The sequence below is a fragment of the Apiospora kogelbergensis genome (assembly GCF_038363985.1).
Source record: "Apiospora kogelbergensis strain CBS 113332 chromosome Unknown utg000008l_segment0_segment0, whole genome shotgun sequence".
Taxonomy (NCBI): Eukaryota; Fungi; Ascomycota; class Sordariomycetes; order Amphisphaeriales; family Apiosporaceae; genus Apiospora; species Apiospora kogelbergensis.
In genome coordinates, this window is record NW_027117425.1 from 2,829,957 (window position 1) to 2,855,956 (window position 26,000).

The window sequence follows — 26,000 nt, forward strand, 5'->3', positions numbered from 1 at the left end:
ATGTAGATCCATTTCCTTGCCCGAGCAAGTGCCAATATGCCAACCGATGAAAGGGTTTGCCGATAGTTATCACCAGTAATGTTGCCAAAGATGCGATTGTCTCTAGGCTATTCTTCGATTAGATGTTTGAAGGATACCTGCAAACCACCCATAACAACGAAGAATCCGTACTGTAGATCGAATTTGAACTAATGAGAGCTAGTCAGTCACTATCGGTCTTCTGGCAGTATAGAAGCACTCACCTCCTGATCCACCGTAGGATCGGATTTCTGAAGTTTTGTCAACTCATGAGAAAGCCATCTAGCCTCCATGAACTGTGTTCCTGCCATCGTAATAGTGGCTTCGGGGATGAATATCCCAATCACCACCCATTTGAGTTTGGCAAAAAGCTGTGATCGCCAGCCTGTTCTTTTGGGGACGTTCAGATGGAGAGCAGTGTATACACAAGCCGTCAAAGTAGCAATGCAACTCCATAGAATTGATGCAGATCCGCGATAAATCGGTGGAGGCACCCAAGGCGGCGCGATGATAGTATTGAGATGCGTGATGTTGTGCTTGTGATCTGGCACTCGGGGTCCTCCTTGAACCGAGACGCAATAAACAACGCGCCCGCATCCTCTTCTCCTGACTTGTATACCCATCCTTCCGGGAGGTCGTGCTCTTTACCCATGTACCTAGCTTTGTAGTCATGCCACTCGTTTTGAAACGGGATGCGCTGCTCTTCTTCCGAATCCCCGGGCTCCTTTTTCGTGTACCAGTCCAGCGTTGGGATCACTTGGAACCTTTGCCAGTGCGCCGTGGACATGCCCTGGGGTGGGTTTTTCATGTAGCAAGCAGACTCCCAAACGAGCCCGTGGAAGTTATTCCTCCAGCCCGCCCATGTCCAGCTAGGCGGGCACTGGGCGCCCTGTCTTGAGCTTTCCCGGCGAACCATCCGACAGGACCTCGAGCGCCATATCAGCGACGCATCCAAGAATGAAATGGGGAGTCCATGGATGAAGCCTCGGGGGAAGGCTTTTCGCATAGCCCCAAATGTGCTCGAGAAGGCTGACATGGCGTCCTCGTCGTAGGTTAGCTCCCGCTCCGAATAGTTGCCGATGAGGCTGCAGAGCACGTTTAGGTCCGGGACGTTGAGGGACAGGTCTAGCGGGTTTAGCTGTGCGCGCATCTCCCCTCCGTCGATCGTTAGCGCGTTGGGCGGGATATCGTGGGGCGAGTCGACATCTTCGTAGTACTTTGATGACCGGCACACCCACTGGACCGTGTCCTCGAAGAATAATATGCTCCTGCGGGAGAAAACCTGTTCCTGGAGAGTCCATCCGCGTCGAGACCAGGGGGTTCGACTAAGGTGGACTTTTGTCCTAGCGGCAAGAGTCACCCCTGGCGCCAAGGGTAGAACACCTGGTAGAGATCTAGGCTGTGTTGAGTGGCGCAAACCTCGCAGACCAAATTCAGCATCGTTTCCGTCGCATGCAACAATGGTGACGGAGGCATGTTCGAATATGGCTGCCATCTGGGCAACATGGAGCTGCACTACATGTGCGTCATCTTGTGGGATGCAGAGTGAGTCAACCCAAAGATATCGCTCTCCCAGCAGGGGCACAAGTCCGATGGCATCCCGGATTGTCCTCGGCACCTGACTCCCAAGCTTTTGCAGAGCATCGGGCTTTTGCAGATCTGCCACGTTCTCCTGTGTGGTCTTTAGCATTCGAACTTGACCCCAGACATAGCTTAGGGTAACATAGGCCATGTCGGGCGTGGCCGGGACGAGACACATCTGCTGCGTATCAATGAGGAACGACAGCGGGTGGGCGAGGATCGTCATCTTTTCTAAGCACTTATTTCCATGATGTTCCGTACAGGTCTTCTTCCAATGGGTTAGCAACTCGATATCGATGAACTGGGCATCCAGCTGTCTTCCCAATGCAAAGCCTGGTCCAGCGCCATCTCCGTTGAGGAGCAGGAGCTCAGCTCCCGAGGAGCCCCAAATAGAATCGTCGTGTTCGTGATAGGCGTTTGTATAGAACTGAAGCCTGCCCCGGTCGAACAGAAGATCTATGCTCATCACCTTCTCGCCTGCTGGGCGCCATACGTAAGGGTGCAGAAAGCGCTGGTGAGTATCGCAACCGTTGAACAGTTCCGAGGCGGGTATGGTCCATTTCTTAAACGGCTTGGAAGCGATAGTGACTGGCGTCTTGAAGTCGGGGATCTTTCCAGCGTCGTTGTAGGCCCTGACTAGCTTTGCTGATGCGAGCAGCGTCTTGCACGCCTCACACGGGGTGTTGCGTCTTTTCCGGCGCCTGTGTCTTTCCTGTTGTCGAGGCCACCATTTGGGTGCCATAGTGAGTTCGGCACTGATATTTGGCAATCTAGCATATGCCTCAAATGTAGAAGCAGCTTTCGATTTAGCTGGGGGATGTTGACAGACCATAGGGATGTAAGCATGAAGGAAGAAACTGATGCATCGGCCAAGGGCCTGCCTCCAGATGACGGTACCCCGCTTATCGCACACGCCAAGCACAATCTCACGGATTCCTGAGCAGTCTAGCGCAAGGACTTGCGTTGCTGTCGGTTGACTGTCATGGTTGTGTTTACAGAACTATTGCCTCAACTATGAGAGAGGACTCTGCCGGATAGTTTCTAGGCGGTATACACCCCCTCTTGCGCTGTGAGGAGCTGGTGCCCAACCAAACATTTCGGCTGCCCAGAAGTGTACGAGGAACGTCGAAATAAAGTACAGAAGGTTGGCGCTATAGACGAATCAAGTTACACCACCCCACAGGCCCTCAGCCTAGTCAGTCTGCCAACGTCTAGTCTGTCTGTCAACTGATTTATTAGTAATTGGCTTTGGTTGGTTACCAAGCACCTCTCTTGCTTGGTCAGACTCTCCCTTGCGTTGATCCCGGAACGGAGGAACTCACATGAGTGACGGAGGAACTCACATGAGAACCAATGGCTATATGCATGGTGACGCAGCCTGCCGTCGTACTATCGGACTTTTAGTCAGAAATCAGTCCGAATGAAACAGTCACCAAGAAGCAAGCACAACGCTGACAGGCCATTCCCCTTATCTTTGATATTCCGTTTTAATACCAATACGTGAGAGTCTCCCCTCGTTCCGACAACAATTAGTATCGTCAACAGTGCGTCGTTATACCATTTCATCTCAAAATGCCCGAGCCACTTGTCGTCGTAATCAGCGGGGTCGGCCGAGGTGAGCAGGCTCGAAAGCAACCTCTTGGAGTCTCCTCCGCACGATCTCAATAGCAGACACTGCTTACCTATGTACAGGGATTGGTAATGCCTTGGCCCGGTCGTATCTCTCTAGACCCAACTGCACCGTCGTGGGAAGTGTGCGCGACGAGAGCGCACCGGGCGTTGCGGATCTCCAGGCCGTCGCCGCCGCAAACCACGAAGCCAAGCTGCTCATCGTGAAGATCGAGAGCGCGTCCGAGGCCGACGCGAAAGAGGCGGTGCAGCAGATGCGGGCCGCGGGCATCGACCACATCGACGTCCTGATCGCCAACGCCGGCGTCAGCCCGCCCATCGTCGGGCTGGAGACGGTGGAGCTGGCGTCGGTCGAGAGCGCCTTTCGCGTCAACACGTTGGGGCCCTTGGCCCTGTACCAGGCCTGCCACGGGCTACTGCTGAGGTCGCGAAGCCCCAAGTTGATAACCATGAGCAGCAAGGCGGGCTCCATAGGTGACATGAGCAGCCTCCGGGCGTGGAAAGCGCCGGCCTACTGCATTTCGAAGGCGGCCCTGAATTGGATCACTGTGTGAGCGACTATCATATTCCCTAAGATGAGTTTAGACCGAAAGCTAACAAGAGGTCCACTGCTCAAGTTCGGCCCATTTTGGCAACGATCGGCTCGTTTCCGTTGCTGCCAGTCCAGGGTATGCTTTTCCTTTTGGCCATAATACTATTCGATACTGACTTCTTCAATCAAGGCTGGTCGATTCTGACATGGGAAACAAAACGGCCAGAGAGCACATGGGATTGAAAGCGGCGCCGATCACAATGGCGGACAGCGCCGAGAAGATCATCAAGCTGGTGAGTGTGCTCAACGACCGTGTCCTTACCCTTGGCTTATTCTGCGGTTCTTGCCACTGACCTGAATTAGATTGATGGAGCTACTCGCGACAATGTCTCCGGCAAGTTCATAGGCGCCATTGATGGTAAAGAGATCCCCTGGTAATGGCTGGATAAGGCTTGACATAATACTTATGGATGTCTATTGGTTTTAATGGGGGTGTGCCCACGAGCTGGCAGTGAACTGCACCTTGGCCAGCCAAGGCATCATGGTTACCTCCTTGTCGCTAATCCGCTCTTCGTCCACCTGCGTCCCGTATAATGCGAAAATAATCAGTCCCGATGTAACCTATTGCCTAATCGCGATCATTCCAAATATACTTGCCCCCTGTCTCCCATACTTCAGGCTTTTGGTTTCAGAATTGCCTTGGTACTAGCATATGGGTATAGCCAACTACGCCAGGCAAAGTGGTGCTTCGCATTAAAACAGGCCGTCTGTGGGAAGGCCGATTATAAGCCTCAATACAACATAAGCTGGATTTCCAAGTATGGCATTTACCACCGATGTGATGTGGACAGACCCATACCATAGTGCGATTAATTCGTTGACAACCCGCTTCACAGTCCATGGCTTCGTTTTGGGGAAATTATTCATGATCCAATGAACGCAATCTCTCTGTGACCCAATGAGCTTAAATCGGAGGCAGGCGTATTTGATAGACCTTACGTGTTCTGGAACATCATGTCTCATTCTAGCGCGGGCTTGCTCCTCAAATCTTTGGGCGACAAGGGTCTCCAGGGCGTCGTACACTGTGTCGTTAGAATGCAGGCGACTTGCCAGGAACTTGCCAACCGGGCTACGCCCAAAGCATCAGAATTTACCTAGTCAGCCAACAGGTCGGGATTGACTCACTCGGAAATCTTTGGAGGAGAAGGCGGATAATGTCAGAAATGACGAGGGTATGCTCGACCATAGTAATGCCAGACTCTATGAACTTTGGACTGTGCGCTGAATCATTTCGCCAAGTGAAACCGCGTGTTATAAGAGAAGAGCCCGGGAAGGCGGCCAGTGAGATATTTACGCAGGGTCCTGATCAACGTCGAACCTTCGGTCCCCTGCTTGTCTTTCATCCAGTGGAAGTTACGAAGCTATGGTCGATGGTGAGAACTGGCAACGGACAGAAGCTCGAGTATGGATAATGTAATACATGGACTGCAATGATGAGAATTGAAAACCGTTTGGCTTCTATAACGCAACAAAGTCATTTTCGCTTGATTATATGTCGTATGTCTGAACCTAGAGTTACATGGCTGTAAGTAGACCACCATATCCTCCGCAGCCCTTGGTTCTCCACCTCCCTCAAATCCCCTTGATGACATCGGGTAGGAGCACATTGTTGTATTCCCAGAGCACCGTGGAGAAGGCCGAAGTGAAGGCCGCGCCCGTGTACCAGGTGGAGCGGCGGCCCTGCAGCGAGAGCTGCCTCTGGATGAAGCCGGCGCGCAGCTCCTCGGCCGAGACGCGCGAGTGCATCATGCCGTGGTCCGCAAAGACGGGGAACTCGACGGGCGCCTGCGCAGAGCCGTTCGCCACGCCCGTCGCCACCATGTCCTCGATAGTCTGGCTGATCAGCGCCCGCATGCTCGCGGGCGTGTCCTTGTCCGTGCCCACCGCGGTGAACGAGAACATGTCCGACGTCATGTCCAGGTAGTCGAACCGCCCCACCTGCGCGGGCAGCGGGTACACGGTGTAGTCGGCCGGCGCCGCGCCGGGCAACGTGTTGCCGTACGACGTGCCGACCTTGAGGGCGGGGTGGCGCACGATGCCCGCGTAGACGGTGGTGTAGCCGAGGCGGTTCAGGACGTCGCTCTCGGCCGGCTCGAGGTCGAAGGGGGCCATGTTGGCCGCGGTCGGCTCGATGGCGATCAACAGGCGCTTGGCGTGGATGGTGCAGTTCTTGCCGTCGTCGACGCTGCTCTGGACGACGACGCTGACGCCGTCGGCCTCGGTGCGGGTCGACGCGACCGCCTGGCTCGAGTACTGCACGTCGTCGCCCAGGAAGTCGGCGACGCGCTCGTACAGCTCGTGCAGGCTGCCCGAGGGCGGGACGGCGGCGGCGCCCTTGCCGAGCAGGGCGCGCACCATGGGCGCCGGGGAGGCCTGCATGATGTACATGGTGGGGACGTGCATGAAGTCGCCGACGCCCTGGACGGTGGACTGCCACAGCTGCGGCACGGCGGCCGAGATGTTGTGCTTCGCCACGAAGTCGCCAAAGGGCATGAGCAGGTCCTCGGGGATCTGGCCCGGCGGCGGGAACTTGAAAAAGCCCGGCAGCAGCATGTCCTCGTACTTCTCGCAGGCGTCGAGGTAGACCTGCAGCGCGGCGAACTTGGCGGCGTCGGCCGGCGCCACGTAGCCGTCGACCGGCCGGCCCGTCTGGAAGTCGACGTACTGGCTCGTCAGCGCCGCGAAGTGCATCGACCCGTTGGTGGAGACGCCCATGCGCGTCACGAAGTCGAACGTGTCCTTGTACTCCATCCACGCCTGCACGCCGACGTTGATGGGGGTGCCGGTGGCGGGGTCATGGTAGACCGCCGTGTGGCCGCCCTGTAGTCGCAGGCATATGTCAGCGGTTGTTCCGAGCAAGCTGTTGCACTGCTGATTGGAGTCATGGGCAGATGGGCCTTGAGGAGAAACATTGGGAACTCGAGAACAGTAAAGCAAAGTCTTACAAGAGTATCTTTCTTCTCCACCAACGCAACCGTCTTGCCGTGGTCGCGCAACCAAACGGCGGCATGCGCGCCGGCAGCACCACCACCAATTACGACGACGTCGCGCTCAACAGTGTCGGCCTTGGAGCATAGTCCGGCGGCCGCCTCGGCGACGAGGAAAGAAGCGAGGAGGCCGACGGCTGATTGGATCTTGAAGCTAGGCATGATGACTGTTTGGAAGACCTGAGACAGAATGAGTGACGAAGTACACCAAGATGAGACTTGATCTACAGTTGCAAGCTGGGGTTGTTCACACGCGGGTGGTGTGCAATGTGACCAGGACTGCAGCAAATAGCGTGCGGCTTGAAGGGTGAGATCGGGACCATTCTAAAGCCGATGACTGACTGGGTTTTATTCGGCAGAGTGCACGCAGTAGGGGGTGAGAAGGGGAATGGCCCGAGACGGCATCGCCCGTCCCGTGACTTGTCTCCGCGGAATTCTTCTACCGAGGCAGTTGGGGACCACAGCGTCAAGAAGCATTGCAGGTTGCGATACCGAATGATCGTGGAGAACAACAGGGCATCTGGACTGGATGCAACATTAGCAACGAACTCATGGCCCTTTTCGACCGATCGGAAATTTGCATCATGCAGGATCGGGGCAGAGCAGCTGCTCTGCTGCAAAGGTTCATTGCTTGTGTTGCAGTTTGGATGCTGCGCCGCAGCTCAGTTCGATCAGTTTAGAGCGACTGTCTATCATTGCCCGAGTTGTCTATCTGGCCCAACATGCGCGCACCACCTTGATCCGATTTGGAATATCGAAATCGGGACTGTAACCTGTTTCTTTTGCGGCAGGAAGAGGAGACTCTCGTCCCAACTCATCCTGTCGTCGCGCATCCGGCTTCAGATCCGAGCCCCACGGAGCGGCCAAGGGTGGCTGCCAAGCCGCGTAAGGCGCAGGGGGACGGTGCGCTTTGCGAAACAGAAGCCCAGCGGCAAGCGGATAGGTAGGTCCGGTCGCCCTTGAGGTGGCCCTCATGAACGCTTGCGGACACTTCGGCCGCCGAAGTCACGGAGGGTGGGAGGAGTCAGTCGTGGTCGAGTAAGGGAGAAGGGAGGAATAGCCGAGCGAGATGCATGTTGGCCCGCCCGCACGAGTCCCAGCTCACCACCCCCTGTTCCGCAGCCCGCCAATCACCAGCCCCTGCCGCATGGGGGGAACTGCCAAGAGCGGGAAAGCCTTACGGGGCAAATACAACCTCACAGGGCTGGGTCGACATCTTGCGCCCTGTTCCCTGTTCTAGGAATGTGGCCCGAGGGGCGGTCCTTTTCCATTTTCAGGGCTGGCCATGGTCGTCGGGTATCGGGATCTTTTCTTTTTCGTCAGTGCTCCCGACCACGTTGTGTTTTGGGCTTGATATTGAAATGAAGTGAAGCGAAGGATTGGTGGTGCATAGGTAAACGCCACCAGAAATGATCTGACCGCAATGTCGTCAGAACTACAGAATCCAAGTGCGAAGAACTGTTCGATTTTCTCGTTGCAGTACGTTGGTTGAAGCTATCGTGATACGCGAGATATATCTCGATAAGCATGTGGCAGACCTGCGAGTGACGGGAGTTTATTCGGTAACGAAGCCCCCTGCATCCCTTCCGCGTGCGTAAACGCATGTCAGCCATCGCGGCATCTGCGGCAGACGCCTTTATTGCTTGTTGAAACCTGCTTGAGGGAGGGTGGCGATGGAATTACTTCGCGCCTGGAAGTTGCAGCAGAGTTTTATTGCCTTGCTTTGTTCCACCTTCCCGATCTGATCAAGCATGAGTAGGAAGCACATAATTCTCCTGCACCGCGCCGCAATCGGCGTTTCATCCAGGCCTCTCCAAGATTGCTTGGCCGTAGCATTGCATGACCAGAGTCGCATGCTTTATTGTCTGAGGTGCTGTCATACTGCTGTCATTCAAGGTTGGATCTGGCGACGGTCCGCCGTTACCAAGGCCCAGAGCGCTGGGTTTGGAGAGGCAAGAGGTTGTGCTCATTACCTGCCCTCGGCGGCTGGGATCTTTTAGGTAACTGCATTTCAGGTAATTGTTCCCGACAAACTATTGGATTGTGGAAAAGCGTGGCGTGTAGCATTTGCAGGAAGCGGTTTCCATCTCAGTCTGCACTCGGAGAGGAACCTGGGGGACTCTGCCTCTTATCAGTGTAAATGTTCGGAATCCGGTTATAATGCGGTTAAGACCGAACCACTCGCTACTCTGCATACCATGGTAGCCATGTTTCGTTAACCATGTGCCCTTGGTGCTGAGGGCAAGGCTCTGTTTTAAACATCCCAGAATTCCCACATACGATCTTGGGTTCAGGGTTGTCCCGAGCGATTCCCCCCTCCCCATTCTTCCATTGGGACTTCCACTTCACGAGATCGTACTTACCCGCAACACGCTCGCGGAGGAATCATTTTCGGGTGGCTCGAGAAAAATAAAAGCAGTATGTTACTGGCCTGAAGATCGAACCAAGAAGGAAGCCCCATTTGCATGTGCATCAACACCTGCCCATGGATCCGTCTTTGCCCCCTCCTCCCCAGATCGATCCCGACTCCGACTACGCCAAGGCGAGCAACGCCGGTCGGATCGTCGGGGTCGTGGCCGTCTTCCACTTCATCGCCTTGACCTTTGTCGCTCTGCGCACCTATGTGCGCGCATTCATGGTGAAGTCGGTCGGTCTGGACGACGGCTTCATTCTCCTCTCTGTCGTGCGTTCTTCCTGTCTGCCACTTGTGGCCCCTCCTTCTTAGATCGAGATGCCCGTACAACCGACTGACTGACTGACACTTACCCGCCGAGTTAGTTCATCGCCCTTGGCTCCTGGATATGTCTCTGTCTGCAAATCCCGTACAGGCTCGGACGCCACGGACTGGCGATACCCCCGAGCAGCGCGTGCATTTCGAACACATCAGTTTCTGGAAAACTGTCATGACGGACGGCTTCGCTATGGGCTTTCTGAGGATCTCCATGGCGCTCAGCTTGATGAGACTGAATAGAGAGATCAAGTGGTACAAGTATTCGCTCTACGCCATCATCGTGTTCGTGGTTCTCTACACCATCCAAGCCACGGTGGTGCTGTTCACCTACTGCAAGCCGTACTCGGGCTGGTGGGAGTTCCAGTGGATGAACCCGTTCGACCCACGATGTTTCGACTTCAACATGTTCCTCAATCTCACGTACTGGAATATTTGTATGCCATTTCCCAAATACCGTATTGGTCAGTTGTCGTACTGATCATCACTCACGCACAGCCTGCAACATCTTCACCGATATATGCCTGGGTGTTCTGCCTATTCCCATAGTCTGGAACCTGAAGATGAAGTTGCGATTGCGGCTTTACGTTATAGCGATTCTGAATCTCGGATACTTGTGAGTGTTGCCACAGAATATCTGACTAGTTTATGCTAATCATTTCTTAGCTCAATTGTTGCCGGAATCTGCAAGGCCGTCTTCATGCTAACGACAGGTGGCAGCCCAGACAATACCTTGTAAGCGAGTCCCTAACCTCCCAAAAGGTGTTGGTGGATGTATGCTAACAGTACGACCAACGTAGCGACTACTGGGTGCACTTCTGGCAGAAGTGAGTTGTCATCCCTCCATATTACAAACCACCCGTACCCCTTGCCCTCGCGCTTGCTAACCAAACGCACAGCCTCCAGCTGAACATCGGCATCATCGCCGCCTGCGCCCAGTTCCTGCGCCCCCTGCTGGGCCGCGTCCTCAAGCTCAACTCGACGGGCGCCAAGTCGTCGTCGTACCCGCAGTACAACAAGGAGGGGCACGGCAAGTACGGCCTGCAGACCATCGGCAGCAGCGCGCCGAAGCGGCGGACGCGGCTCGGCAGCCACAACGTCGACGAGTTCGAGCTGCAGACCAAGAGCTGGGACGAGGTCATGGCCATGGACAACGACTCCGGCGCGGTGGTGGGCGTGCGGACCGGCAGCAGCGAGACGGGCTCGTCGGCGGCGATCGTGCGGCGCGTCGGCGAGGGGGTGGCGCCTGCACAGCAGCCGCATGGGCAGGGGCTTGACGACGGCGGCAAAAACACGCACTCGGCCGCCGCGTACTACTCCGAGGAGCCCGCGGCCATGATGTCGTCGCGAGACTCCAATAGCGAAGAGTTCATATTGCACAAGTCGGACAAGGAGCTGGAAGGCATTACGTGCAGGAAGGAGTATACGGTCCAATACAGCGTGAGATAGGCCGAGTACCTTGATAATATTGAATATTACCCAGTTCATTTGGTTAGGAGGATAAAGTTAGGAAAGGAAGTAGGTATTATTATGTAAGTGAGGCTGGCTTAGAGGGAGAGCGACAGCAGTGCGAGCGCTGCATAAGTAAGCATAAGACAAGGACCAGATGGACTCGGCAGCAACACGCCGGCGTTGATAAATCCGGGGAAACTTGCGGGGTCCGCGGCTGGTGCCGTTGGGGAGGCAGGCACATTGTTGTTGACATCTTTCCGCTCCGTGGCTGACATGGCCATTGTCGGCGTCAGCATCGTCGGCTCCTTCGGGGCAGTGGGACTTGAAGTTGTAGTGGGACTTGTCGTTGTGAGGAAACTACTCGATGAAGTGGAATGTATGGTTCCAACAGAGCTCTTGGTTGCGGCAGAACTCCTAGTCGCAGTAGAACTCCTAGACGCGGTCGCAGTCGAGTTTCTAGTCCCGGCGTGAGTCATAGTGGCAGCGCCAGTAGTCTTGTTCCGCGACCGTGACGACGACGACGACGACGGCCGAAGCGGCCAACCCATGCGGTCGAACACGCTCGACTCGACCCCCGGGTCGACCGTAGCCCGACACGGCCCCGGCGTAAAAGTCGGCGGCGCCGTGACGGCGCACGCCACCGTCGTAGCCTGGAGCACGCGGGACCAGGCGGGCTCGCCGGGTCCGCCGGGCCACGTCTGCGTCTGCGCGGGGCGGTCCCAGGACGCCGTGGACGCGTAGTTGATGACGCCCATGAGGCGCGGGCAGCCGTCGCTTCGTTCTCCTCCATCATGGACTCGGTCGCCGTGGCTACCCTTAGCACTGCTGGATAGGAGGGAGCGGGGCGGAGGGGGTGCGGCTTCGCCGGCGCCGACGACGACGAACCGCAGCTCGCCCTTGGTCAGCCACCGCAGGAGCTCGTACCGGGCCGTACCTTCCTCCTCCTTGCCGAACTCGCAGTAGGGCGCCACGCCGAAAGCCCACTGCAGCGTGTAGTTTCCCGGGCTTAGATGCTTGGTGGTCGTGGCGGTGGTGCCCCAGTCGGGCTTGGTGATGGTCGAATTTGCGTTTTGTTCGAAGAGCCGCGCGGACGGGTTCGGGCTCATGCCGGGATAAGCGAGAGGGCCGCCGCCGCCGACCATGACCGAGACCTCGCCGCGGCGGTCCTGCGCCTCCAGCAGCTGCCACCTGAGCTTGAAGCCGAAGCGGGCGGCAGCGGCCGTGTTCTGGATGCCGATGACGACGGGGACGCCGTTGTTCGATTCTGCGTAGCGGCCGTCTTGGTGCGGGAAGATGAGGTCCGCCTCAATCGTATTCCCTAGCGAATAGGGCGGAGCCGCCGTGGCTCCGACATGGTGCAACAATAGCAGCTGTAGCCAAGCCCAAAGGGCAAAAAGAGCGTCATGGTTGGGTGCTTAGACGACAAATCCTCCGAATGAATCCCATCACGAACGAACGTAGCAGGTTTTGTTTATTTGAGCGGCTGTTTTGGAATGGCTGCGCTTTATCTTCAATTTTATTTTGCGGCGGAGTTGCCTTCAAAGGGGCACGTGTTTATGTAAGTGATCCGCAATCAGCTGATGTTCACAGGGGGTGCTGGACACAATTCTCCGTTGCAAATCTTCGTCGGGTGGGTAAGGTGAATCCCTTGGCAGGGGTGTTGCGTTTTAATCGAAGATGGCCTCTCACACGCACTGATTGGCGGAACATGGGCATTACTCCAGCAACAGCATTTGATACGAACATAGACCATGTCGCACTCGGCCTTGAGCAGTGCACTGGGACGAGAAACGCAGCAGGATCGACTGTTCACGGCAGAAGACGATAATTCGCAGATCCTAGGCACCCGGGACGTAGAAGGTGTTGCGAGCATCCCCATTAGCGCCTCTTGCATGATGATGTGAGTTCGGGACATTCCCCCAGGGTATCTTTGTCGTAACTGATGCGCCGATCAGTGTATTTATTCAAATATGATCTAATGCGGGCCATCCGCTTTGCCGCGTCAATTGGCTCGACGTAGTTGTAACGGCACGCCGAACTATGGGTTGGAAGCGCCATTAGCGTCCGCATCTCCATTTGTGCTTGTTGGCAATGGGATCGGCCCTCCCGGAGAGCTCGCAGTCCGCGCCGTCAAGACTTCGACTCCGGTTTCAGTCACCAACAAGGTATGTTCTAGGCGCAGGTCAGCATGTGGACAAGATAGGAAGACTAGTTTGGGCACACAAACCGAATTGAGCGTTTAGCTTGCCATCGACCGTCGCATTGGTCCACTTGTCCGGCCAGTAGACCTCGCGCGGCTTCCCGACGGTGAGAATCGGCTCGATGGTGAAGGCCATTCCCGGCTTGCAGACACCCACGGCCTTATTCTTGGCGTAGTGCGGAATCCACGGCGGCGGGTGGAACTCGGTGTGTATGCCGTGCCCGCCCCATGTCGCGACGACGCTGCAGCCTCGGGATTTGGCGTGCTCCTCGATGACGCGGCCAAAGTCCCGGATGGGCGTGCCAGGCTTGACGATGGCTATCGCTTTGTCCAACGCTTCCCGTGTTGTCTCGATCACCCGGACCGCGTCTGGGTTCGCCCTGGCCTTATCGCCGACGTAGTATGTCTCGTTGAGATCGGCGTGGTAGCCCTCGTGGTACAGGGAAATGTCGAGGTTGACGATGTCGCCGTCGAGAAGGACTCGCTGGTCGGGGATGCCGTGGCAGATGACCTCGTTCACCGATATGCAAAGCGACTTCGGGAAGTTATTGTAGTTTAAGGGAGAAGGATATGACTGCGCAAGTTAGAGGCGAACGAAATCCAACGGAAGAGGGGTTGCGCTCACATTCCGCTCGACACATGCATTGTGGCAGATCTCATCAAGGTAGTCGGAGGTCACGCCAGGCTTGATGGCGGCGGCCGTGATGTCCAGCACCTCGCGCGAGAGTTTACAGACCTTGCGCATCGCATCCTGGGCCTTGGCGTCGAGGAGGTCGATCTTGGTTCTGTGCAAGCGGTTTTCGGCTCTCGGGATGCCCGTCTCGGACCAATCGGGGTGCGGTATCGACTTGGGAACGACGCGCCTCGGCGACAGAGGATAGACGGGGCGGACGGTGCCCGGAGGGAAGGAGAAGGTCGGGAAGGGGTTGAAGTGGCCGGTAACTGGATCGGGGTCAGAGACGAGCCCGGGGGTTATGATTCTGTGGAGGAAAGCATCTTGAGGCTTGCCTTGGGCGGACTTGTGAAGGGCCTTGTGTTGGCTCTTTTGGAAGCATGCGACCCGGTCAGTTCCCAAAACTATAGCATGGTGGCGCGTGGCGGGCAATCATACCCAGCTCTTCTTGAAGCAGTCTTGGGTGCAGAAGAAGCTGCCCTTGACGCCGAGCTTCAGGCATGTCGGGCACTGCAGATCACCAGCATCCTTGTCGCAGTCGACGCCCAGGCATTTCTTGGCCGGCGACGCGGCCGGTGCTTCGCTCCCCATGGCGACGAGATATTTTCGCTGTCGGTCGTGCGTGGATTATATATATACAGTTCCCGTAAGGTTTGTTGGAACGCGCAGTCGCGGTGAAAGTGACGGAACGGAATTGATCAACATGCCACCAGAGTAGGGCAGGCGGGCACTAAATAAAATCCAAATCCAGGGCGCAGTTGGCGGGGTCTCAGTAGGCGGCGGGCAAGTGGGCTGGCTATGCCCCACGCCCTTCAGACGACATAAGACAAAGCGCATCATCTAATTGGTCACGGCATCACTGCACTGAAATGCCTCTTGAAAAGGGCCAACTGCTTACTGTTCTTTGCCCGCCTAGTTTCCATCGGATGGATAATTCATTTTTATATGACAATTTGCACCCGCAGAGAGACATTGGTGATGCTGGCACGAATAGTATCATCGCATTATGAGCCCAGCAATCAGCGCCTTACAAATGGCGGCTTTAGTGCGCCAAATACCTACCTTCCAGGCAACTAATACCATTCGATACTTGGAGGTTGCTGGCATTAGTCACGATCAAGTGATAACGCATTTATACCAAGATGAAGGTTGTCAAATCAACCCCTATCATCTCGAGGGGTAGCAGCACCCGCATATACCGGCTTCATGAGTAACACGGATTCTTCATGCGGATCGCGCCCAACGATTTGAACGTGAGTCACCCGGATGGGCTCAAGCATCTCTTTACAGCTTCCCTACGTGAAGTGCGCGTGAACAGCGTCATGAACTTGTGCGGTTGCTGATGCTGATGATGACAATGCAACGCAAAGCCGGATTGGTATCAACTCTTTACCATACCAGATCATCGCCGTGTGACTCCGCAGTTCACTGTGCACCCGAAGGCGGAAACAGAGCGGTCCAGAATGTTCGCAGCTGGATTTACCGTGACGCATCTCATTCGATCGGAGCGACATTACGATGCCAATATAGCACTATTGCTTGACTTAATGGACAAGCACACGGAGACGCATGGTCCCATGAACCTGGATTCGTTTCTCACGTGTAATACCATGTTCGACAGCCCGGGTGAGGTCTTTATTCTTGAAGTGCTTCGGTTTCATAAAGCAGGTTGCAATGTCGGAGATTCCATCACCAACTTCCGGATTTTGGGCTGACGGGGGTTGGTGAGAGGACAGACGCCATTGAACAAGGCTTGCCGGATTATCGAGAGCCTCAGGCTGACCTGGAACATTCGCCACGTTTTCTAATCACATTGCTATGTTCGATCATGCGACTTTTGACATTTTTGATGTATTATGATTTCCACGTAATCCGTAACCTTCCGGCGAGCTTCCGCCTCGTGACACACATGAAAATCTCCCGGTCGGGCGACGCCAAACCAACCACTGTATCCTTGCGTTCGCTTGGCAATACGAACTCCTCTCCCGGCCGACACGTCATGTCAAAGGTTGAAAACAGCCGTATGGCGAGTGTCATGGCCATGTTGGTCGCGAGGAACCGCCCGGGGCAGACGGAGCCAAACAAACCAAAGACGCGAAGTTTCTTCTTGACGTCAGGATCGAATGTCCCATCCTTCTTCAGGAAGCGCTCAGGCCGGAACTCGTCCGCATCGTTACCCCAGACCGCCCGGTCGAAATGGTGCGGGGTGAGCGGAGCCAAGGCGTACGACGCCTTCGGGAGATGGTACGTGCCGGCGAGGGTGGTGTCCTCATGGACCCAGCGGCCGAGGGTGAACGTGCCGTGGAACCGCAGGACTTCAAGCCACGTCGCGTACAGAAGAGGACAGGTGGCAGGCACCTCGGACAGATCGATGGCGCTCTCGCGACTTTCCTCGTGTAGGTGATCAATCTCGCGGCGGACGGATGCTGACAGGTGTTGGTCGTGAAGGATGTGGTACACTAGCCAGGTCGCGGCGCCCATGATGTTCGGCCCGAGGCCGGCGATGAGCAGGAGCTGGTAGTCGATCCAGCCCTCGGGAGGCGCCCCGTGATCACGGCACAGCGTGCGGAGTCGATCCAATAAGCCTTCGTCATCTTTCCGACCATGGTTCTCCTGTCGATCTCGCTCGCCCTGCGCGGGATCTTCTTCGAACGACAGTGATTGGGCCAGACGTTCGCGCACGATCCGTCTCGATTCCAGGAAGCTCTTGTCAATAAACCACGTTGTGGGGTTATTGAGCGCTCGAACATTCAGTAAGAAATGGCTATACGTATATCAGCATTAACAAAACGTAATATAGCACGATTACAAAAACGGGGCATACGTACCGTAGATGAGTCAAGAAATCCTCATCGACAAAGGGGCCATCACCGCCTCCCCAGATAGCCTTACCAATTGACCCGATTAGGCTTTTGAAGATCCAGTCTTCGATGTTGATATCTTGGCTCGTGACTTTCTCCCTGTCCCACTCGCTCAGTATAGTGTTTAGATAGGGGCATCATGGAAACCTACAGATCAGATTGGATGTAGCTATCTATCCTTTCGGCGTAGTGGCGAAGCCGCTGGCCAGGGATAAACTCTTCGCGGAACATGCGCGAGGCGTGACGTCCGACCCGCCTGCTTGCCTCGTCCGCTTCCTGCAGCAGAGCCGAAGAGAACTCCCCGAACCCCAGGCTTCGTTGGAACATGTCCAGGGCCAAAGGATTCAGACCAACATTCTTCAACTTCGGCAGGTACCTCGCGAGCTCCGGCTGGATCAGAGTCACTTTCGCCGTGGCAATCTGAATCGTGAAGATGGGCGCCCGCGTTAAGAGGCTGTTGTGTTCATCAGTTGCACTGTGTCTGTTTTCAAGAGTTTGGATAATGGCTTACCATAACCGGCTGAAGTAGCTGGGTCCATCTCTTAGATAGTGTATGAGGTGCCCCAAAACCGGGAGCTGTGAAGAAATCGACTCAGGTTTGATAGAACCGACATGATCCTCGATAAAGACTTTGTTGGTGGTGACAGTCCATGCCCGGCCATGTAGCACAGATAACACTGCCAACAGTATCAAAGTGATGGGCAGGAAGCCGATGAAGTCGAACAGTATGGCAGACATCGCCGGAAGTCTGCGGGGATTCCCAGCAGCGTTCTTGAAAGCCACATGTTGGGTGTGTACGGTTAAGAACAGCAATAAGCCTGGTTACTCTCTGAAGAAGAAAACAGAACCAAAACAATGCCCCTGGATCTAGAACACGACGAGCTACCATCGGGGTCCAGGCCATGGTAGCTGAAAATCTGGAGTCGACTCGACCGTGCGCTAATCTGGGGAGCTGAAGTGCCGGACTCAAGGTGGCGCCGTAGCTGGCAGCTGAATAGCTGACTATATAGATGGAGCTAGCATAGAGCTGATCTAGAATTGGCATTTTCCAGAGACCTGATTGGTTGTTTCGCTCTTTGCGGCCCCGACCGACCACCCTATCCGGCAATAGCGCATGCGAAAACTCCACTACTAAGCCGGCGCGCTATGATAAATTGCGATATGGCCATTGGCATCTGGCCCAACTAGCCACTCACATCTGGTCACCGAATTCCTTATTAGAGACTCGATGAGTTTGCGCAATTGACAATGTTCCCCGGATCTTCCCCAGGTTGAACAGGACGTGGAGAGAACAATACACCAAAATCATGAAGGTCTCTTGGTCTCAGGCATTGCCTGCTGCGCTCCTCGTCCTTGAGGTGTCGGCGGGGAAGAAGTGCCAGCACCCACCGGCAAGTCTATCATCGACCAGCTCGTCGGCGGTTTCAGCGCAGAGCACATCCAGCTCTGCCAGCACCCCCCTACTTCGTCTTCGTCGGTGCAATCGTCAAGCTCTTCATTCGCCATCGATTCGTCCACAAGCTCAAGTGCATCGTTATCAACGTCGTCGCCCACCACGGAATCATCATCGTCATCGTTGACACAATCATCTGCCAGTGCCACGACTCTGAGCTCTTCCGTCATTGTCGACAAGTAAGTAAAGCGCAGTTGCCTCTCCATAATATTATTGGTCTGTTAGTAGGTAGAAATGCTAACCACGCGGATGGGTAGATGTTCGGCCGGCCTGCTAGACCCCACTGGAACGCCGGACCGCTTGTCTCGTCTGGCCGACTGCTCCGCTTTGAACAGGGTGACAGTGATGCCGCCAGTTCAGTAAGTCCGACTCAGGTAGCGAGAGGCTCTCCAGAACCTCCCTCGCTCCCGCAGATCCGTCTATAGTAAAGGTGACACAACAATGGCTAATCCGCTTCTGAAACACGCAGGACATCGACTACTTTCACATATACTACCACCACTAACTCATCCTCCTTCACAACCTATGGCACCGTCGAAATCATCACCACCAGCCCGTCCCCGCTCGCCAAGCGCACCACCGGCATCGCCCCCGCGGGCGGCGTCACGGCCACGGGCCTGGACGGGACCGTGACGGTGAAGCCGACCGTGACGCCCAGCTACGCGACGTACTGCGACGGGTACGAGGAGTACTTCAGCGCGTGCAGCGACGGGGGCGTCACGGCCGTGACGTCGACGGCGCCCGTCGTCACGACGACGGCCACGTCCACCGTCGTCATCACCTGCCCCGTCAGCGTCCTCTTCACCAAGTACATCGGCGTCCCGTTCCCGACCATGCTGATCCCGCGCGGCTTCACGGCCGCGCTGCCCACGACGTATCTCGTCGGAGCCGATGCGCTCACAACTTCGATCGTGGGATGAGGAGCTACTGCGGGAGGAGATGCTGCGGCGCCCATTCTTAGTAGCTAAAGGATTTGGGCATTCATGATGATTGGACGTCGGCTTTGCATGCGAAGGCATCTTTCGGGCATCACAGCAAGTAATGTAATGAGCGGCCATGTGTTACGAAGAAATTGATTCTTGATCCATATTCCCTGGACAGCCTTTCCATTTTCGCCATCACGTGAACGAAAGTAGCATGCATAGCTAGATTCGCATGACATTAGACTCCCGTCCCGTATCATCCATGGTTATTGCCATGCCTGATATTACATCTACTTCTCCGACTATTCAAGGACAAAGACGAAGGCAACGCCGGAGCTCATCCCCGCTATTGGTCATACATATGGTCAGCAGCAAATGGGAAGATAGATAGGAGCAAGAGGGCCTGACCATGCTATCTCCGCTTTGGTAGAGTGAGCAGAAGCTTGCATGCACTTGTTGTACTCAGCTGCGCACTTCTCCTCGCAAGGCAGGTGCGTTGGTGTTGGGACCGACGCTCCTTGGACAGCGCCTAGGAGAAAGAAAACATGCAAGATGGTGATGAATTGCATATTTGGACGAGGATTGATCGTCGGGAAATATTTAATCTTTTTTGGGGTGGCGAGTTGCGATGGAGACGGATGAGCCTTGAAAAGGGGTAGAATCACACTTATTTATAAACCAGTTTCAACCTGACTAGTAAGGAGCTTTTCAGATGAGAGAAGAAGAGTCAGGAGATATTTCACTAATGTCGATTCGGAAAATTGAGGTGACACAAGCTGAAAAGGGGGCACAAGAACAAAATCAGTTTATCGACAACTTCGGCTCTCTGACCTATCACAAAATGGACTTTAAGCCACGGATGGACCTGACTGAAACCTCTCAGACGCCTGTCCTGCAACTCGAGGTTCAGCTGCCAATGGTGCACGGTTTCTCATACGTTGGGTTTCAGCCGAAGAAGACGACCGTCGGATTCCATGCCTGCTAGCCGGAAGTCAACCCCCAGAATCTTAACGACTTTTGAGCGTATGGTAAACGCATGTTTGCCGCATAAGGTGTAGACTGTCGTACAAACTTACGTTGTATCCACACAGAACACAGGTCAATTCACTCTTGCCTTGGGCTGAAAGCTGGTTAATAGCCATAGAGTCAATGTAAAACCAATGGAGTGAGTAGTGCCCAATACAGTACATTTTTCAATGATGTTCGCAGCTATGCATATGCCTTTCTTGTTGGTATGGCTGTGGAGTGAGTTGGGCAGGAGTGTGAGCTCACAGCGACGCGATCATATCTAGGCTGATCTGTGAGGCATCGTCCCACGGTGGATGGTATCATGGATCGCTGACGCGTGGGCGATCTAGTTGGCAGCCACTTGTATGACAACCCTACGCCATGTGGCCAGAGCCGGAGTTCCATCGTCCACCACGCGAAGCATAAGATGGATATCCCTGGCGCCAGCATCGGCCGGGACCTCAAGGCTCACATCGGGCGTCGAGATTCCGCCCAAGGGGATAGATACCGTCCACCCGGTTCCCATTACGCCCGTATCCTGCGACCACTCATAACTCAACGCATCGCCATCCGGATCCATAGTGCCACCCGCACTCACCGTAACGCTAGCCCCTGGCGCCACAGTCATGGTCGCGACTTGCTGGGAGTTATCGCCGTTCACGACTACCATCGGATTGCGGTTCCCCTTGCCGCTGGCGGCCCATTCGATGCGAGAGACGAAGTCGTTCATTTGATCTTGCACGGTCCAGTTGATCGCCTCCGTGCACTGCGCGGCCGCGTCGGTGTCCCTATCCATGTATGCCCGGGTCGTATTGTCCGGAGACAGCGCGTCGACAAAGCGGCCACCATATCCCCACTGGGTGGGATCCTCCGGGTTGTTCACGCCCGGCCACGCGTACACCCAGCTGGACGTGTCGCCCTCCACTACGTACTTGTAGTCCGGGTACAGCGAGCCCAGGGCCCCCTTTCCTTGGACCGACGTCTTATACTGCGTCCACCTGTCCCTCGTCTCCCGGCCGAGCTGGCGCCACGCCGTCTCGCTCCAGATGTAGAACAGCTTCGAGCCGAAGGTCTTCCGCATCCAGGTCTGCGCTGTTCTTGGGACTCCGGTGTAGTCGTTTTCCGGGTAGAAGGGACGGTCCTGGTCCGTGATGGCGTATACCCGGGCTTTGGATACGAACGCATCAGTTTCTTCGCTGGAACGGCTCTTCTGTACATCCCAAAGCGCCTGTGCAAGAGTGTTGCCGCTGCCCCAGAAGGAGATCCACACCGGCCTGCCCAATGGGTCCGCCCGGTCGAGTATGGAGGTGACTAGTCGGCTGCCATTCGTCGCCTTGCCATCGCCCACGCCGCCCATCCCACGCGTGGTCTGTCCCTCGGCGATAACCCCTCGCAGGTACGCCGCGCTCGGCCAGTAGCCGATGAGCTGGTCCGTCTCGTCATCCAGGAACCCGGTCTGCCCGCTGCGCTTCATCAGGTTGGGCAGGTCTTTCTCGTAGGCGTCGATGACGCTGAAGATGCGGGGCATCTCGGTCAAGCCATCGAGGTTCCAGCCGGTCGTGGCGATGATGCCGTCGATCTGGAACATGTCGGCTACGGAGAGTAGGTGGACGAGGGACTGCATGTCGTCGGGCTCGACGTCGGATCCGACGACGTCTGTCATGGCGATCATCCGGGGCTTTGGTGTCGTTGTATTTGTAAAAGCTGCTGGAGGTGTGGGACCCATGACAGTCGGCTCTGCTAAAGGGCTGGCGGTTGTCACAGCTGCCAAGCTCATCAGGCACCACAGGCCGCAGGCCTTCCAGGAATATGCCTCCATCATCGCGTCAGAGATCTAAGATGGTTTCGATGAATAAGCTTTAGTAGCGATGGAATCCAGCAGCATTTTATTTGGTATGTATGTATCCGGGGTCGGTAAATGACGAGCCTCGGCCACCTGTTACCCACCCACACGGGGTATCCTTGTATAGTCGCGTGTTTGTGGACGAAGTGACGATCCTCCACATACTCCGCATTGTGAACATGGGGTTGTCCCACAAATCATCTACGTCAATGGAGTAAGCTAAGTAAATGTAACTCAGGAAACAGGTATCGCGACTGGCGGCGGTGAGAAAGATGGACTGTCAATATTTAGCCTAAACCAGATGTTCGTAATTGCATCGCCAACAGCACCATTTCTCGAAGGGAGACCGGTATCAGACGTGTTCATTTTATAATGCATATCTCTAGTATCTCAGAGCATCTGGATAGCCCCAGAGTTGATCGATATCACCACGCACTCAACAGCGCGATCGACTCAAGGTGGTCCCCGACATGACCAAAATAGTGATCCGAGTTTCTCAATTCCATGCGACATAACGGGCAACGATGCATGGATGGCAAATAGGACGAACGAATGCCGCTGCCGACCAGTTGCCCCAGCGCGCGCTCATCCCAATTAAGCTCCTTGGCATCACTCGTACCATTGTTCTTCTTTCTTCTTTTCGTCGGTTTGGTGTCAGGTTGACTCGTGTCATCGTTCCTCTTTCTTTTCTTCGGTTTCTTTTCAAGTGGACGAGTGCCATCCTGCGCGCCCGACGGTACACACTCCCCCTCCATGTATTCGCGGGCTGGATGCGTGTTCCGGATGTGCCTCTCCAGATCCTGACGTTGGGGAAAAGGTGTCTTCGCTTCATAAGCGTGAAAGGGACAGAAATAACCCTTGATGCTGTGGTGCTCCTCGATGTGCGACCGCCACTCCTCGCGATTTGTATAGGTCCTGTTCGGGGTGGCACAATTCTGGACCAAACACAACGGGCGAAGGTCTTGGAAGACATGATTCCTAGACGACGAAGAAATAGAGGCAGGCGTCTGTCAGCATTGGGCACACGTATAAGGATGAAAGGGGTGGAAAATGCCTAACATACCTCCACTGTTTCTCGAGCTCCCCCTCTGTCTTACACAGAATTTCAACATCAATATGACTCGTAGACGACGAAGAAATAGAGGCAGGCGTCAGCGTTGGGTCACACATACAAAAGACGAAAGGGGCTTGATGAATGCCTAACGTACCTCCACTGCCGCTCGAGTGTCCCCTCCTCTGTCGTACACACAACTTCAGCTTTGGCATGTCTGCTCGTGCTAGTGCTAAGTAGACCTATTGAGACAGGCCCATAGACGGAATCGGTCTTTTCTCCGCACATGTTGCACAAACCTCCCGGATGGGCCAGCGGCCTCGCGGGCAAATCTTGATCCACGCACACAAGTGTTTGTCGCAACCTCTTGAGCAGATCGGGGCAGTTCTGGGAGTCCATCGTCTGTTGCTGCTCCTCCTCGGACATTTGAAACCCTTTGCTGCTGATGAAGCGCTGGCTGCGGATGACGGTGCTTGTTATCAGGCGTAGCACCCCCGATAGCTCCTGCTTCTTCCAGACCAATGCCAGATCCTTGTCTGACGCAAAGGTATCGAGGATGCTCTGGGCTATCACCACAGCCATGCAGTTGGTGGTGTCATACTTGAATGCAACCCAATTATAATCTGGGAGAACGCTGCGCAGGTACCATTCTCCTTCTAGGTCCTCCCAAGTCCACTGTATAATCTGCGTGGTCGGATCCAAGTCCCATTCTGACACCTGAGGCATAACCGCAGCAGGAAGTTCGCAAAGTTCAGTCCTCGGCGTGCCTGCCTGGCTCGACCGTCAATGTCTATGGTCGGGTCTGGGCCCATGTCCTGGTCATCGCTCGGCAGGCGTTTGACTTGATGACGTCCATCCATGTCAACACTCAATATCGAAAAGGACCAATCGAAAGAAGGAGGGAAAAGGACTATGTCCGTCAAATGCACTGCATCTAAGCATCCAGAAATGCTTTAGCTTCTTTGCAATAGAGTTGATTGCAGAGCATACGTACCATTCATATCTGATATACGGCTTGTCAATTCGTGTATCTGTCTTTCCAGGTGCCCTAGGTTATTCAGCAGAAATCGGGCTCGCTACTGGACAATGAAAGAGATGAGCTAAACACATCAAGGCAGCCGTAAGCCTGCCAGGATTGCCTTGGACAGCTGTGCAATCTGGCTGAATACGCGCGCAGTCAAAAGAGCCGCGCTATCATATCGGTGCACAAGCCGACTAGCAAGTGATGAGAAAATCTACGCGATCACGGGAAATCATCCTGCACATGTTGGTAGCCAAGTCATTTTTTTGAATCTAGTAATCGTCTCCACGGCTGATGACCTCCTTGACAGTGGGGCGCAGCAGGATGGTGTGCTCCCATTGAGCAGAGTAGGAACCCTTCTTGTCCACCAGCGGCGGGTAGTCCTCGACGATCCCTTGTTGTACGAGGTTGTTGAGCTAGGGGATACATTAGTAACGATACTTCTATTGAAAAGATCGGGCTACTCACGCCTAATAAGTACTTCTCCTGGCCGATGCGGTCGAGATACCGCCGGCAGAAGGGGAGAGTGCTGAAGTTGTTCTTGATGACGCGCAGCAGCGTCTTGGCCGAGTTGAGCCGCAGGTCGACCTTGGGTGCGTCCTGGCGCAGGGCGTAGTGCGAGACCTCGCCCGAGTCGGTGACGTGGCCGGTGCCGGTGGTGCCGAAGGTCTCGATGGCGAAGACGTCGCCCTCCTCCATCTTGGTCGTGTCTGAGGTCTTGACGATGGGCACGCTCTTGGTGCCGTGGATGCTGTAGGGGTGGATGGTGTGCCCCGCGAGCCCGCGGATGGACTTGACCGGGTACGAGGTGCCGTTGATCTCGCACTCGTAGCTCTCCATGGCCTCCTGGATGAGGCCGCCGAGCTCGCCCAGGCGGACGTCGATGCCGGCGTTCTTGACGCCCGTGTTGGTGGCGTCCTTGACGGCGGCCAGCAGGTTGTCGTACATGGGGTCGAAGGCCATGGTGAAGGCGCTGTCGACGATGCAGCCGTTGACGTGGACGCCGATGTCGACCTTCATGACGTTGTTCTGCTGGAGGATGGTCTTGTTGCCGGCGTTGGGGCTGAAGTGGGCGGCGATGTGGTCGAGGTTGAGCCCCGTGGGGAAGCCCATGCCGGCCTTGATGGCGTCGCCCTCGGTCAGGCCGTCGTGGCCGACGAGGCGGCGCACGCTGTCCTCGATGCCGTTGGCGATCTCGGTCAGGCTCTGGCCGGGCTTGATGTTCTTCTGGGCCCACTGGCGGACCTGGCGATGGGTCTCGGCGGCGTGGCGGTAGTCGGCGAGCCACTCGGTGTTGAGGGTCTCGAGGTGGCGCTTCTCCTCGCTCGTGGTGCGGTAGCGGTTCTCGTCGACGTACTCCTCCTCCGGGCCGGCGGGGTAGCTGTTGTTGGGGAACAGGGTCGAGATCAGGACGCTCGGCGGGTCGGTCTGCACGGTGGGGGCCTTCTTCTTCTTGCGCGGCTTGCGCTTCTTGTTCTTCTTCTTCTTAGCACCCTCGGCGGCGCCACCGGCCGCGGCGTCGTCGCCCTCATCATCTGACTCCTCGCCTCCCGAGTGCTCTTCGGCGGTAGCTGCGGCAGCCTTGCCGTCGGCTCCGTCGGTGCCGTTGCTGACTGCGCAAACAATGACAAGCAATTAGACGCAATGGTTCATGGAAAGGACAAACAATAACAAGTAACAAGGCTTACCACTGAGCTTCTTGAGCTCGTCTACCGGAGCTTGCGCAGCCATTTTTGGAAATTTGTGCGGAGAGACTGCGAATAACTGCGCTCGAGTTTTGGGTGCTCGCGACCTTGTACCCCGCCAACTTTTGTAGTGCCCGGCTGCGATAAGATAACGGGTTTACACTGAAGGGCGTAGGTGGTGGGTGGGTCAAGCAGCAATTCCATCGTCAGCCCACCACTGTCGCCAACAACCAACACAAGTGCGTGATGGAAAACCCACGTCACATTGTACAAGTGGTGCTTGCTACTCCCAAAC

General features: G+C 55.6%; 13 protein-coding genes across 13 annotated transcripts; 3 read left to right on the plus strand and 10 right to left on the minus strand.

Moving 5' to 3' along the window:
- Window positions 1-451: 451 nt before the first annotated feature.
- PG998_012865 (HET-domain-containing protein) lies at window positions 452-2,341 on the minus strand (the record flags this gene model as incomplete). The annotated part of the gene is made up of 1 exon (XM_066879681.1): window positions 452-2,341. One exon carries the CDS (start codon window positions 2,339-2,341, stop codon window positions 452-454), a length of 1,890 nt encoding a protein of 629 aa, XP_066726065.1.
- An 830-nt stretch (window positions 2,342-3,171) lies between these two features.
- On the plus strand, window positions 3,172-4,198 carry PG998_012866 (uncharacterized protein; the record flags this gene model as incomplete). Its single annotated transcript, XM_066879682.1, has 5 exons — window positions 3,172-3,214; window positions 3,292-3,778; window positions 3,846-3,896; window positions 3,951-4,053; window positions 4,124-4,198. The coding sequence occupies 5 exons, from the start codon at window positions 3,172-3,174 to the stop codon at window positions 4,196-4,198; spliced, it is 759 nt and encodes a 252-aa protein (XP_066726066.1).
- Window positions 4,199-5,392: 1,194 nt separating this feature from the next.
- Window positions 5,393-6,969, minus strand: PG998_012867 (uncharacterized protein; the record flags this gene model as incomplete). Its single annotated transcript, XM_066879683.1, has 2 exons — window positions 5,393-6,640; window positions 6,766-6,969. The coding sequence occupies 2 exons, from the start codon at window positions 6,967-6,969 to the stop codon at window positions 5,393-5,395; spliced, it is 1,452 nt and encodes a 483-aa protein (XP_066726067.1).
- A 62-nt stretch (window positions 6,970-7,031) lies between these two features.
- PG998_012868 (uncharacterized protein) lies at window positions 7,032-7,782 on the minus strand (the record flags this gene model as incomplete). The annotated part of the gene is made up of 2 exons (XM_066879684.1): window positions 7,032-7,421; window positions 7,540-7,782. 2 exons carry the CDS (start codon window positions 7,780-7,782, stop codon window positions 7,032-7,034), a joined length of 633 nt encoding a protein of 210 aa, XP_066726068.1.
- A 1,510-nt stretch (window positions 7,783-9,292) lies between these two features.
- Window positions 9,293-10,984, plus strand: PG998_012869 (uncharacterized protein; the record flags this gene model as incomplete). Its single annotated transcript, XM_066879685.1, has 6 exons — window positions 9,293-9,490; window positions 9,636-9,972; window positions 10,034-10,151; window positions 10,202-10,270; window positions 10,336-10,362; window positions 10,435-10,984. The coding sequence occupies 6 exons, from the start codon at window positions 9,293-9,295 to the stop codon at window positions 10,982-10,984; spliced, it is 1,299 nt and encodes a 432-aa protein (XP_066726069.1).
- A 98-nt stretch (window positions 10,985-11,082) lies between these two features.
- On the minus strand, window positions 11,083-12,881 carry PG998_012870 (uncharacterized protein; the record flags this gene model as incomplete). Its single annotated transcript, XM_066879686.1, has 2 exons — window positions 11,083-12,305; window positions 12,683-12,881. 2 exons carry the CDS (start codon window positions 12,879-12,881, stop codon window positions 11,083-11,085), a joined length of 1,422 nt encoding a protein of 473 aa, XP_066726070.1.
- Window positions 12,882-13,025: 144 nt separating this feature from the next.
- Window positions 13,026-14,451, minus strand: PG998_012871 (uncharacterized protein; the record flags this gene model as incomplete). The annotated part of the gene is made up of 4 exons (XM_066879687.1): window positions 13,026-13,159; window positions 13,215-13,761; window positions 13,813-14,229; window positions 14,299-14,451. 4 exons carry the CDS (start codon window positions 14,449-14,451, stop codon window positions 13,026-13,028), a joined length of 1,251 nt encoding a protein of 416 aa, XP_066726071.1.
- Window positions 14,452-15,714: 1,263 nt separating this feature from the next.
- On the minus strand, window positions 15,715-17,459 carry PG998_012872 (uncharacterized protein; the record flags this gene model as incomplete). The annotated part of the gene is made up of 4 exons (XM_066879688.1): window positions 15,715-16,624; window positions 16,689-16,832; window positions 16,873-17,196; window positions 17,233-17,459. 4 exons carry the CDS (start codon window positions 17,457-17,459, stop codon window positions 15,715-15,717), a joined length of 1,605 nt encoding a protein of 534 aa, XP_066726072.1.
- A 567-nt stretch (window positions 17,460-18,026) lies between these two features.
- On the minus strand, window positions 18,027-18,344 carry PG998_012873 (uncharacterized protein; the record flags this gene model as incomplete). The annotated part of the gene is made up of 1 exon (XM_066879689.1): window positions 18,027-18,344. The coding sequence occupies one exon, from the start codon at window positions 18,342-18,344 to the stop codon at window positions 18,027-18,029; it is 318 nt and encodes a 105-aa protein (XP_066726073.1).
- Window positions 18,345-18,408: 64 nt separating this feature from the next.
- PG998_012874 (uncharacterized protein) lies at window positions 18,409-19,094 on the plus strand (the record flags this gene model as incomplete). The annotated part of the gene is made up of 2 exons (XM_066879690.1): window positions 18,409-18,533; window positions 18,644-19,094. 2 exons carry the CDS (start codon window positions 18,409-18,411, stop codon window positions 19,092-19,094), a joined length of 576 nt encoding a protein of 191 aa, XP_066726074.1.
- Window positions 19,095-20,451: 1,357 nt separating this feature from the next.
- Window positions 20,452-21,768, minus strand: PG998_012875 (uncharacterized protein; the record flags this gene model as incomplete). Its single annotated transcript, XM_066879691.1, has 1 exon — window positions 20,452-21,768. One exon carries the CDS (start codon window positions 21,766-21,768, stop codon window positions 20,452-20,454), a length of 1,317 nt encoding a protein of 438 aa, XP_066726075.1.
- Window positions 21,769-22,373: 605 nt separating this feature from the next.
- Window positions 22,374-23,725, minus strand: PG998_012876 (uncharacterized protein; the record flags this gene model as incomplete). The annotated part of the gene is made up of 2 exons (XM_066879692.1): window positions 22,374-22,863; window positions 23,157-23,725. 2 exons carry the CDS (start codon window positions 23,723-23,725, stop codon window positions 22,374-22,376), a joined length of 1,059 nt encoding a protein of 352 aa, XP_066726076.1.
- A 567-nt stretch (window positions 23,726-24,292) lies between these two features.
- On the minus strand, window positions 24,293-25,751 carry PG998_012877 (methionine aminopeptidase; the record flags this gene model as incomplete). Its single annotated transcript, XM_066879693.1, has 3 exons — window positions 24,293-24,436; window positions 24,489-25,633; window positions 25,709-25,751. 3 exons carry the CDS (start codon window positions 25,749-25,751, stop codon window positions 24,293-24,295), a joined length of 1,332 nt encoding a protein of 443 aa, XP_066726077.1.
- Window positions 25,752-26,000: the final 249 nt, after the last annotated feature.